This window comes from Aedes aegypti, chromosome 3 (assembly GCF_002204515.2).
Source record: "Aedes aegypti strain LVP_AGWG chromosome 3, AaegL5.0 Primary Assembly, whole genome shotgun sequence".
NCBI lineage: Eukaryota > Metazoa > Arthropoda > Insecta > Diptera > Culicidae > Aedes > Aedes aegypti.
In genome coordinates this window covers 30,690,281-30,702,579 of record NC_035109.1, presented here as the reverse complement: position 1 = coordinate 30,702,579, position 12,299 = coordinate 30,690,281, and the positions used below count along the sequence as shown (strand labels likewise).

Sequence of the window (12,299 nt, the reverse complement as noted above, 5' to 3'; positions counted from 1 at the left end):
AACCCAATTCGGACTACCAGAAGCTGAGATACTGATACAGATCTCCAAACTTGGGCACTTTGTAGGGGAAGTGGTGGTAAAATGAACAGGGGTGGTAAAATGAACACCATGCCTCTTACCGAGAAAAAACAAATTTTGATGAATTTTTATCACGCACGGGCGATTTAGAGCATAAATTTGAGTGTTCAAGTTGATACGTAGGTCAACTGAAGTAAAAATATCAACGAAAACTAAGATTTTGGAAAACCACGTTTGAAAATAAGAACTGACGTAACTTTTAGCTTGGAAGACTTAAGGTTTTTCAGTGAGGTGATTATCGTTATGAAATGATGTCTAATCTGATACTTTTAGATTTCTTTTTGAATGGGTTACACTCATCAATGGATGTATTTTCGGTGAAGCAATGAAAATTTTCAGAATTATTTGTTTTGCTCACGTTTTTTGCATGGTGTTCGTTTTACCACCAACCGCTGTTCATTTTACCCACATAGTGCAGGTAAAATGAACATTTCCATCGCTTTTTGATAGCGATAAAAACATGTAAAAATTTAGCTATTTTAGTCTGAATCCATGTCGCTGCTATATATTATATCACTATTTTTGACATTGTGCGATAGAACTATACAAATTTCTCGTTTTTCTATCAGAAACAAGATGATTTCCTTAAGGTGTTCATTTTACCACCCCTTCCCCTATGGAAAAACAGCCTTAAGTTACTAACTTTTGTCACTGACTGTATTAATGTACGATATATCGGAAGGAAATATCGATATTGCCGATATATCGAATAGAAAATATCGATACTAAAATATCGAATATCGATATTCCGATATATCGGAAGTATCGGAACGTCCCTACTATGCCAATGACCATTTTTGCATGCGTATATCGTGTGGCAGGTACGAAGATACTCTATGCCCTAGGAAGTCGAGAAAATTTCCTACCCGAAAAGATCCTCGACCGGTGGGATTCGAACCCACGACCCTCAGCTTGGTCTTGCTGAGTAGCTGCGCGTTTACCGCTACGGCTATCTGGGCCCCAAGTTTTTTGTATGAGTCCTCTGAATATGTTGTAAGGCTTGTTACGCTTGGCTCGACCCCCTCCTCTCTTGGAGCGTGACGTAGTTTGTGCAATGATTTTTTGATGGACTGTGCACTTGGTCCACTCTGACTGAACAAAACGCTACCGTTTGGTGACTTGGTTCACTCTGGCTGAATAATTTCCAGGAAAATAACAATAATTTAATGCTTAGATGGTCAAACTGGGTGCATTTTTTTTTAAAGACTCCGACACGTTATGCTCCCAGTGGACGATTGGCCCTTTGAAGGAAGCACAACACTAGACAACGGACTAGCATGCAACGCCCAGTGGCACAATCGAAATACATTTCTGACGAAAAGTTTTCCAGACTGAAGCGGGAATCGAACCCACACCCCTTGACTCGATGCGGCTAAATGCTTGGTAACACTAACCGCACGGCCACGAAGCCAACATCTATCGTAAATTATTCAAAAATCCATATCTTAAATCCCGAAAACATTGGCATTACGATAGCTTGAAAATTAAAGTTTTGCAAAGTAAGAGCATTGAAGACCAGAGATATTCAAATATGCGTTCAGTCATAGTGGACCAAGTGAGAATTTCTACGGCATTCCATGCAGACACCTAAGGGGTGCGGACTTGAACATTTAAACCGTTCAAATTGAACACAATATTTTCCACGAGTGCTAACCGTTGCTTGTTTGTTTGTCTCGCAGGAAACCACATTCAAAGTACACACTTAAATTATTTCACAAAAAGCTTCATCAGTTCAATGCAGGCTATTAACCTAACAAATTGCTTTCATCAGAAAGTTTCTGTCTGTATATTATTAAGAAACATATTGTAGAACAGTTGTGAAATACTAATGTATAATTTGGAACGTACACATCTTTTCTTTATAAATTGGCAATCATTGTGTTACATAAATTATTTAACATTGTTTAGCGTGACGAAATCATGACTGTACATTTCTAGGCATACTCAGATCATTTATACGAAAATTTTTGTTTGACAGTAGCCTGGCTGCTTGTTGATTTTCAATTCGCATCCCCCAGGCAGACACCATAGAACTATCAAGAACTTATATCGGACTTTGGAATTGACTCAAAAAATGCAATAAGGCGAAGTAGGCCGTCATTGAAATTTGTACGCGTCGTTAATGATTGTTGCTAATTCATCTCACGATTTTGAATAAAAAAAAATCAGTTGGTGTTGCACTGACACAGCTGAAAAAGTAGAGCTGGGAAAAGTTCTGAAATTCTTACTACAGTAGGCAAGCGCAGCAAATCACAGTCAGCCAAGGGGGTGGTCACTCTACGCACTTCATTCGGCACAGCTGTGCCTTCGATGCGCCAAGGTGCGCCAAGCGCGCCAAATGTGCTATAATGCTACATGCCATAAAAATTGAGCTGAAATCTCGGAAAAACGTTCTCAGCAAGTATTGACATTTTCTTCTTTTTTGTCATTATGACGGGAATGAAAAATTGTAGCTTTTTAGATGCAAGACTTCAATTCAGTTCACACAAATTTTAAAGACAACACGGGAACTGCGATTCGAAAATTAACAGTTATGTACAGGGGCGTGATATCGAGCTCGAAGGGAGGCAAGAAAGGTCATTCCGAGAAGATGTTTGTCACATTTGAGCATAGTATGGGTATTTGAACACTATGCAGGAGTACATTTTTGGGTCTAGTGAATAGAAAAAATTTTTAACCAGAGATCATCTATATTTGATGGAGGGAGAGTATGGAAATTCCATGGTCAGTTTGTTCGGGCCTAACCTAAAGAAATTAACTTGTTTTAAGTTTAGATTAGATATTTATACTTTTTAACCAAATCTCGCATAACCTTTGATCTCGCCCTAAAAGCCATTGGTAACCGAGTGTGTAACTCCTTCTTTCTAAGCAAATTGATGGACCAGGATGGAAACTATCACCACTGGGAGATAGAGCAAGATCTTCTCTTCATCGTAGCATAGTTGAATAACGTTTAAATCCATTCGTTTGCTCTGTAACAACAAGCTACACACTCGGTTACCATTGCAATGACTTTTAAGGCGAGTTCACAAGTTCTGCGAGAAATGATTCTTCGTTTAGCAGCATGAGTAAGGAAAAGCATTGTTTCTTATTTGTTCCCCAGATTCCCATGCATTTTTGCATCCATTTCCCCGGCTTTGCGATTTGCTATGAGCTGACGATTTCTTGTATCTTTCAATACTTTTAACTTTTAATTCACTATGAATTTAGTAAAACATAGAGCAAAGCCTATTCCATCGCCAACAGTTCGGTTTGATGGGTTCTGCTGGTTTGGTACCAATTTGTTCTGAAATAAAAAAATAAAACAAATCCCAGCAGTTTCCTTTTGTAGACGAAGTCAACGTGAACATTTTGTGAAATCCGTGTTTGACGGATAGCAATCAACTCAGAAAATTCAATGATTGCTGAGACGGAAATTTCAGTTCACTGTGATGTTTATAGCAATCCACTATAAAACAAACTGTGCCAGTCAATGTGCCGAAATGTGCCATAATTGCGCAAGGCACACTGCGTAGAGTGACCACCCCCTTGCAGTCAGCAGAGCCAGTGAAACTCACGCCTATTGCTGCTGTAGGAAAAATTCCTTGAAAATAGAAAAACACCCGTTGCTAAGGGCAACCCAAAACTGCTGTAGAAAAATGTTCTATATCCCGCTGCATTTCCCGCATTTACAGCCTTCAATGACACTATCGGGTACCCCCGTTGGTTTGACCACATTTAATCTGAACACTTTTTAATCTGTATCCCGCTAATTTGCACATCGTTCAGATTAAAAATGGTTCAAACGTCATTTAGCTCATGGAACGGAGTGAAGTGAGATGGAACGCTGTGGAACGAAATGCAGAATCAAAACAAAACAGTGAAAGAGGTAACCAGAAACACGTTTCTAGGGTGACTAGATGTTCAAATTAAAAATGAACCCCGATGGTTTGCATGAGGTACCGTTCAAATTAGCGGGGGTGCACGGTACTGATTTAGGAAATTCATGTACCCAACGGAGGCTACTTGATGAGATTCACAATTTTGAACTACTGTATTAGAAGAGCCACGTGATTTTCGCAAAAACTCAAGCCTACTACTATTACCATTCCCAACTCTGATCAGCTGCATGTTAGCGCGTGCAGTGATACTTTTTCAAGTCAATATAAACTATCAAGACTGAGTTTTATCACTTTAAAATGCAAGCTGAAAAGTCATCACTGTTGCCAAAATGAACGACGGCCTTCTTAGCCATAATCAATCAGTATATTGCTTTGACAATTGGTCCACTCTGTCTGCAAATAAATTGTTGCAATTTCTGACCACCTATCCTAATATGGTAAATGGTCAAAAATCAAAATCAAATGCCGAATCATGAGAAGAAGAATCATTCGAATTCGAAAAATCTGACAAATCACTTGAAATGTCTTACATTTTCTCGCATTCCTCAGCGCGTTGATCATTATTGCTGTTAGGGTAATAAGCACTTGGTCCACTCTGACTGCATACTTTAATCGATTTTTATTGATTATTCCAAGTAAATTTGTTACATATCTCTCGCAGTTTACACCATTCATCAAATCTGATCAAAGTGAAATGGAGGTAAGGTAATTTCGCATCTAATGAAAGAATAATCTAATTTTCCCAAGTTTTGTACATAGTCCACTCTGACTTAACGCCGACCAGTTGTTTTTCACTAGTAAAATGATTGTTTAACAATAGTTTTATCATCGAAACAGTTGGTTGATTTTTGCACTAATCTAATGAGTTTGTCTTCAGTTACCCTCCTGACGAAATCTTCGGAAAAAACCTTGGGACCATGCCGATGATTGGCAGGATAGAAAACAAACTAATGTTCTTGTGGTAACCGGCACTCGCGGAACATAATTTTGCAAGAAATTGCAAAATTAAACTTAAGGTGTTTGTTCACCCCAAAAGCCGTTGACAAACTGAAGCAAACTTCCAATGGTTCCGTTCATCTTCATCATTCAATTCGCGTATCGTTCTCAAATTTTATCTCTTTCTCACTCTCTCTCTCTCATCCAAGGCATAATCTTTCTTCTATCAAGAACGCATCCCCTATGATGATGCTTGATAGTATGTGTGTCTGTGATTGAGCGTTTCATCAAACGCTTATCTTATTCTCACATTCACCAACACAACCGAAGGCTACCATCGTGCAAGGGATAAAGCTTTTGTCAGCTTGAATGTCAAAAGAAAAGCTCGCGCGCATGCGTACATGCTTGTGCGTGCGCATTCTGCCTTGTGAAGATACACTGAGAGAATTGTGTGTGCTATTTTTAAACATATTTTTATAACGCACATTTGATACACCACAGTTCTCTCCTGTTTGCACTCAAATTATCAAGATTTATGATGAGAACTTCGACTGAACTACGCCATAGTGATCTTTTCGGCAGATTCCTGCGACGAGGTTATGCTTGATGGACAACTGACAATTTCGTGACTTTGGAACCGAGATTTTCTCGGATTTCTGATGAAATTCTTAAAAGCATATCTACTTAAAAAAAGAACTAATTAGCTTCTGCAAATATCTTTAACGAATTGATGGAGGGATTTTTTGTGGGAATGTTCTGAAGTTTTCCTGACAGTTATTTTGGCAGGGGTTATTCTGAAAATTACTAGACTTATATTTGGTACCAATTTGTCTCATATAGTGCATCTTTCTGCCTAACTTCAGAAAACTGTGGTTCATTTTCTTACTTTCACTGCACGATTGTTGAATTTTTCCAATGTCTGTCTTAAAAGTTTTTCATCAAACTCTAGGAGTAATACTTGTTAGACTCCAGTCGTGTTTCGTGATAGATTCCTCAAAATGATATCAGCAGAGTTCTTGCATTATCTGTGGTAGATAACGGGCGTGATTTTTAGCTGTGCTTGCCTAGTTTTTATGTTAACCCTAAACTGCCGTTCTGCGCTTAAGGTTTCACATAGAACGTGGGGCAAGTAGGCGTAGAAAGGCAGTGAGATCTTCGACAGATTTAAACATTGATTTCAGGAACATCCATTTTTAGGGGTTCATGAAATGTATGTAAATCTTTAACTGGGTCGCAGCTCCAGGACAATAATGACCGAGCAGGCGTTCACGTTCCTCAATTATTTTGTATCAAAATCAAAAGTGAAACCATCAAAAACACATCTAAGTACAGAGATATCGAAATGTAGAGAGAGAAAATTTACAGTACTGGACAAAACATCTGCAACTTTTTCGATTTTTCATACAAAATGACCAACTTTGGTAAGCTAGATCTCAGTTATTTATGGAACGATTTGAATGAAATTTTCACTGAGCATTAGATATAACTTGAATTTTTACATATATTTTTGAATAATTTTTCCAATCACGAGTTTATAAGTTTTAACGGTCTAACTAAAGAGTAATTTGCGACAAAAATTTCAAAATTATTTATCTTAAAATGTAATAGCCCTACACAAAAACTGTCTTCGGCAAACTTGTTTATCTCGTTAAAATCTACAACTTAGCTGAAGATTCTATGCAGCTATTCCTTATGTTTAGTTAGGCTGATAAAAATATTAATTTTCTTTTATGTCAAACCCCCCTCCCCCCCCCTTCAAAAATCCGAAAATTTTGAAGGGGAGAAAAAAAAGATTCATCATTTGTTTGACATCAGCTAGGTTTTTTAATTTTCAGAGTAAAAAGAAGGTAAAATAATGATGACAGTTCAACAACTATCGTTAAAAATAAAAATTCGAAAAAATAACTTTTTTTCGTTTTTTTTTTTGTTCCTTATTTATTTTCATACCCCCCTCGTACCTACCAAGTGTCATTTTTAAGAAATCGTCAAAAATTCACTTAAGTCAAACCGTTACTGCTTTTGAACTTGTGATTGGAAAAATCACTGAAGAATATAGGGAGACTTACGGCTTCGGCACCATTCGACTATTATCGGCAACCAAATTTCAAACGCCAAATTCACAATATTATTCTATCAAAACACGTAATTGAAACCATTCAGATTATTCTTTGTTCTGTCCGCATCCCACTGACGAGATTCCCGAGACTGAACAAACAATACCGCCAGAGATGTCATCGATTCAAATGAACACGCCTCAAAATGCGACTGATTTGGAGCTGCCGAAGTGATTCACCAGCAGTTCTTATGGGAAAGTTGCCGAACAGAATGAGCCTGCCGACAATAGTCACATTGACAAGAGATGTTCGCAGCGTTGTAAAAACGTTTCCAAAAGCATTTTGACAAGTCTGTCGGTGTGAATCGATGGAGAATTAAGCAACGCATAAATGTAAACAGACAAACACGGAATTTATCTGCTGATGTCCGAGAATATTACAAAATAAGCGCGGCATCGGCTTAGACTGCCGAGAATACGTAAGTTCCCCTATGTTAAAAGTTAAGTTATGTCTGATGTTTTGCCAAAATTTCATTCAAATCGGTTCATAAAGAACTGAGATATAGCTTACCAAACCTGGTCATTTTGTATGGAAAATCGAAAAAGTTGCAAATGTTTTGTCCAATACTGTATGTATGTATCTCCCCTATGCTTCTTAAGGTGAAAATTCATCGCACCAACCCTAAAAATTTCAAGACCACAAATCTACGGAGCTAGCCAATCGTTCGCGCTGAATTTGATCGATTGATCATCACCAGCGAGTGACCAATGGATTAAATTTTTAGCACGAACAGTTTGTCTGGTTCTCTACTTTTGAGCTATTGAAAATTCGAGGTATGGCTTCGATGCATCTCCATCTTAACCCTCCTTTTTCCCACGACTTTGATCGACTGTTTCTGTACGAAAAAAAGGCATTTGTATATGAAGTGCTTAAACAAACAATATTGGAAAGGAGCTATTTTTCAAAATTTGTTCAAAAAAAAAAAATAGTTGTCTTACAAAAGTAAATTGATTGTTTATCAATAGTTTTAGTATTGAAACAGTTAGTTGGCTATTCGACGAAAACCAATGGTGCTCTAGAGCTACCATGGAAAAGAGAGGGGTGTGACGTTTGCTTTGCAGTCCAACGCTGTGCTTCTTTATCTGAAAGGGTTTGGACAACCGAAAACAAGACTGTAATCCAATTCTCCAAGACCACCAAAATCGTTGATGACGTCGTTCCAAAGGGAAACCTGAACTAACTACTCTCTTTCCCGGCCTGCTATGACGCATTCATGTTTACAGCCCAATCCAGTGTTGCTAATGCAAAGCATGGCCTCCCTCGACCGTATAACTGCGAACTGTGCGTTGCTTCAATCCGACTCGAATCAGCTGTTTTCTCCATTCAGTTTGGCCAACCACCGTGCAAATTTGCTGCTGCTGGTGATAGATGAACTGCTTAATTCCCCTCCTCTCAAACCCTTGACTAATTGTGAGTTTTGGGATTTCATGGTAGCACAATTCCCCACCTCCTCCACCGTAACCGCCATTTATTGTTGTTAACTAAATCGCACACAAAAGCTCTGACGTCAATAGATTTCGCACTAGTTTTTCGAGGCCGTCGTCGTCGTCGTCGTTGATGGTGGTTGATGAATTGTCGTTTCGGTGAGCTTTCTGCGCGCAAATTGTGATTCAATTTGGTCCCATTATTTAGCGTATCGTTTGTCAAGTGGAGCATTCATCTCACTTTAGGAAGAGCGATATTTTTAGAATGACGAAATTTGAACCGATTCGCATTGCGGTTTTGCAGCCTCGTGTGTTTGGAATTTCAATCAACCAGGTGTTAGATCAATTACCGCTCCCGAATGACGTTCGATGCGGGTAAGGGCTTGTTTTCTCCATTGCGGTTTTAGTGCAAAATGGAAAATTTAGAATTTCTGTTTGAAGTTCAAAAGAACGCTTCACGTGAGCCGCTCAAACTAGGATCGCGTGCAACGGAGGTAATAACCCTAATCAGGTTGAATTGACGACGCAGTGGAATATTTTTGCGAACATTCTAGTGTGCACTGCTTTCCAAACATTCATGATTTTTCAATCGTCATATGTTTGCAAACAGCTCATCCCTTCGTATGACATTTGTTTGAAAATTTATTCAAAACTCGTCTAATTGATGTTGGATCGTACAATTTAACAACTCGGGCGCTTTCTCCTCATCAAAGTGCGCAGCGAGTCTTCAATTAGTACATCGTTTAGCAAAGTGACAAATCGTTACAATTGCCCCCGCCGCCTTCGATCGTCGCCTACTACGACACTATAGGTTCCTAACCTTCCTTCCATATCGGTAGGTCACGCGGTCCAGTGATCGATGCCGGCACGCGACTAATTGAAATTCATCACCCGTATTATACCGACCAGCAAGATCGACCGCTGCAGGTCGGTAGGTGTCGACTATCGTATATCAAATTAATTTGACGTCAGTGTCGGTCGACCACCAACCATGTCATTAGCAGCTGTCACTTACGCCTTCAAGCGGCGCGTCGCATACCTGCGTTGTAGTGGACTGGGCGGTTGAGTTATGCAACACCAAGTCGTCGATTTGTTGTTTCCGAGTGCAAATAACGGCAAGCAGCAACAGCAATTCTAAAGTCATAAATAAGTATCTATTGTCGCATGTTTCTTGTCAAAATGTACACACCTACCGCATCGTAGTGTTTACTCGAGCGCGAGAAGCAAATGTGACAGCTGCCGTTGTCTCTTGTTGCGAATAGTAGGGTTAGATGGTTCAAAATTGGCATCTTAAGCTCAATCGCATTTTTAAAGAAGTAGCAAAGTTTCATAAGAATATTATAACGTATAATGCATATACGCAAAAATTTCGTGAGTACTCTTCAAAGAATATAATATTACGATTCTAACGACATTTATTTAAATTTTTGGTCTATCCAACGCTAAGGAAATTAGCCATGTTTTTTGAAAAATGTCACAACTTTAAGTAAAAATTTAATATACAAAGTTCAAAAAATACATACGAAGTAAGAATAACTCATTGCCTTTCGAATGCGTAATCACATGCATGGACAAAACACTTTGTATGTTTTTTAGGGGGTGAACCCAAACTTTTGAACGGGAGTGTATAACTCTTTCTTAATGGATTAGGAAGGGGTAAATGTAAACTGGTACTTCATGAGTACATTTTGCACCACCTAACCCTACAAGCAAACTTCATTAGCTAACGTGTTCACCAGGCTTTTCGCGTAATGCCGGTATCGTCTTACAATACCGGTCATCAACAACGATGACGTCGTGACATGCGTGGTTGATTTGCCGTAGGTTAGGATTTCACTTAGACACATCTCTTCAGGGAATATATGGGAAATCGAATCTGAATCGCGTTTCCGCGTGTCGTTACGGTGTGCCTTTGCGGTTTCGGTATTCCGATCCCCTTCGAGCAAACATCTTCTGATTAACCTTTCAGATCCATATCGTTTCGTTGAATGACGACTGTTCTAATTGCGTTTCTATTTCTCTGTTCCAAACTTGCAGCCCTCGGGATGGCGAAAGCTACGCAACATCGTCCAGTGGACGCCGTTCTTCCAGACGTACAAAAAGCAGCGGTACCCGTGGGTTCAGCTAGCGGGCCACCAGGGCAACTTCAAGGCCGGGCCGGACCAGGGCACGGTGCTGAAGAAACTGTGCCCCAAGGAGGAGAAATGCTTTAAGGTAGGTGGCAACATTAGTTTTTTCTTTCCCACGACTTTGACCGACTAAAGCCTTTACAATGAAAAATGCTTGAACAAACAAGATTTCAAATAGACTAAATTTTTCAAAATCAGTATATAATTTTTAGTTGTTTTACAATAGTAATAGTCGACTGGTTTTCTATAGGTTTACTATTGAAATAGTTAGTAGACTGTTAGAATAATCTAGTAAGTATGGAATAATATTCTAGTAAATATCACAAAGTAGTTATCTGATTCGGTTTGTTCCATGGAACCCTCTCTTTCCAAGGCAAGAAGATTTTTTTTTTCGAGTATTTTGAAACTTTGAATTTGAATGATATTAAGGTGAAACCATTTTTGATTTGAAGAATATTAATTTTTTTTCAATTTTCAAGAACATAAAACTAGAACAATTGGTGACCGATCGATCAGGTTTTCAGCGTGAATGAACATCTGGTTCTTGAGATTTCTGCTCTTGGAAATTCTAAGTGTGGTTTTAGTACAGTTTCACCTTAATCTTAACAAGTAGGACCGGATTTTGCATGTGTGGTTCCTAGATTTCTTCGACTGCGTACAGCCAGCGTATTTGTGGCGACATTCACACTAAATGGTCAGCCCACTGAAGTATGCCGAATTTATTACATCGAAGAAGTGCCCGTAGAGAGCAACCTAATCGATTGGTCACCACCAGCTAGTGACCAATCGATTAAGTTTTCAGTTTAAGGCGAAGTATTCCGTCATTGAAATTTGTACGCGTCGTTGATGATTGTTGCCAATTCATTTCACGATTTCGAATCAAAGAAAAACAGTTGGTTTTGCACTGACACAGCTGAAAAAGTATCAGCATACTTTATGCATGTAAGTGCGTACAGTGATACTTTTTCAAGTCAATATAAACTATCAAGACTGAGTTTTATCACTTTGAAATGCAAGCTGAAAAGTCATCATTGTTGCCAAAACGAATGACGGGCTACTTAGCCTTAAACGGATGTTTGGTTCTCCAGATCCGTGCTCTTGAAAATTTGAAGTTTTGCTTCGATTCATCTTCACCTTAAGCTGTACAACTTGTTATTCCCTTCAAACTACTAGTTATTTTAACTTCAAACTCTACCTCAGCCATTGGCGTAGCTAGGATTTTTTTCTGGAGGGGGCCCAGGGGGGCCCAGCAAATACTTGTCTTACAGAAGTAGTGCCGGTCGCAGTTATCACGATTTTCACAAATTCCGTAGTTTTTACAGATTTGAATCGATTTCATTTATTTTTTATTTTGTCTCATTTCGTTGTATCCAGTCAAAAATCATCTTTAAAGAATTTTAGCAAAAAGCTCACAAGGATTGTCTTTTGTGTTTCTTCTTTGATCTTTTCAGGTACCTATTCAATCATGTGCTTCGAAGAGTTTCCTCTGAGAATTCCTACGGAAATTCATGAATTATGTTCGTACTTTTCAGTGCTTTTCTCAAGAACTCCTTTACTAGTTTTCATTGAGTTAATCCTTGGATTCTCCAAGAGAATCATTCTCAGACTTTTTGATCTCATCAGAAAATTTCTCGAAGAATCTCTATCGAACTGCTTAAAAAATCGTTTAAAGAATTCCGCTTGAGAATGCATTACAATTTTTTTTTAAATAATTTCTCCTGGAAGGTCCACTAGGTA

The 12,299-nt window shown here is 38.7% G+C and overlaps 1 protein-coding gene across 5 annotated transcripts in view; it reads left to right on the top strand.

Moving 5' to 3' along the window:
• The window catches only part of LOC5577433 (inositol-trisphosphate 3-kinase A), a 583,345-nt gene that overhangs the window by 541,415 nt on the left and 29,631 nt on the right, over nucleotides 1–12,299 (top strand). For all 5 annotated transcript variants that reach the window (XM_021850560.1, XM_021850561.1, XM_021850563.1 and 2 more), the window contains one exon: nucleotides 10,471–10,647. In XM_021850560.1, the coding sequence (XP_021706252.1) occupies nucleotides 10,471–10,647 (177 nt within the window). The remainder of the gene's footprint in view (nucleotides 1–10,470; nucleotides 10,648–12,299) is intronic.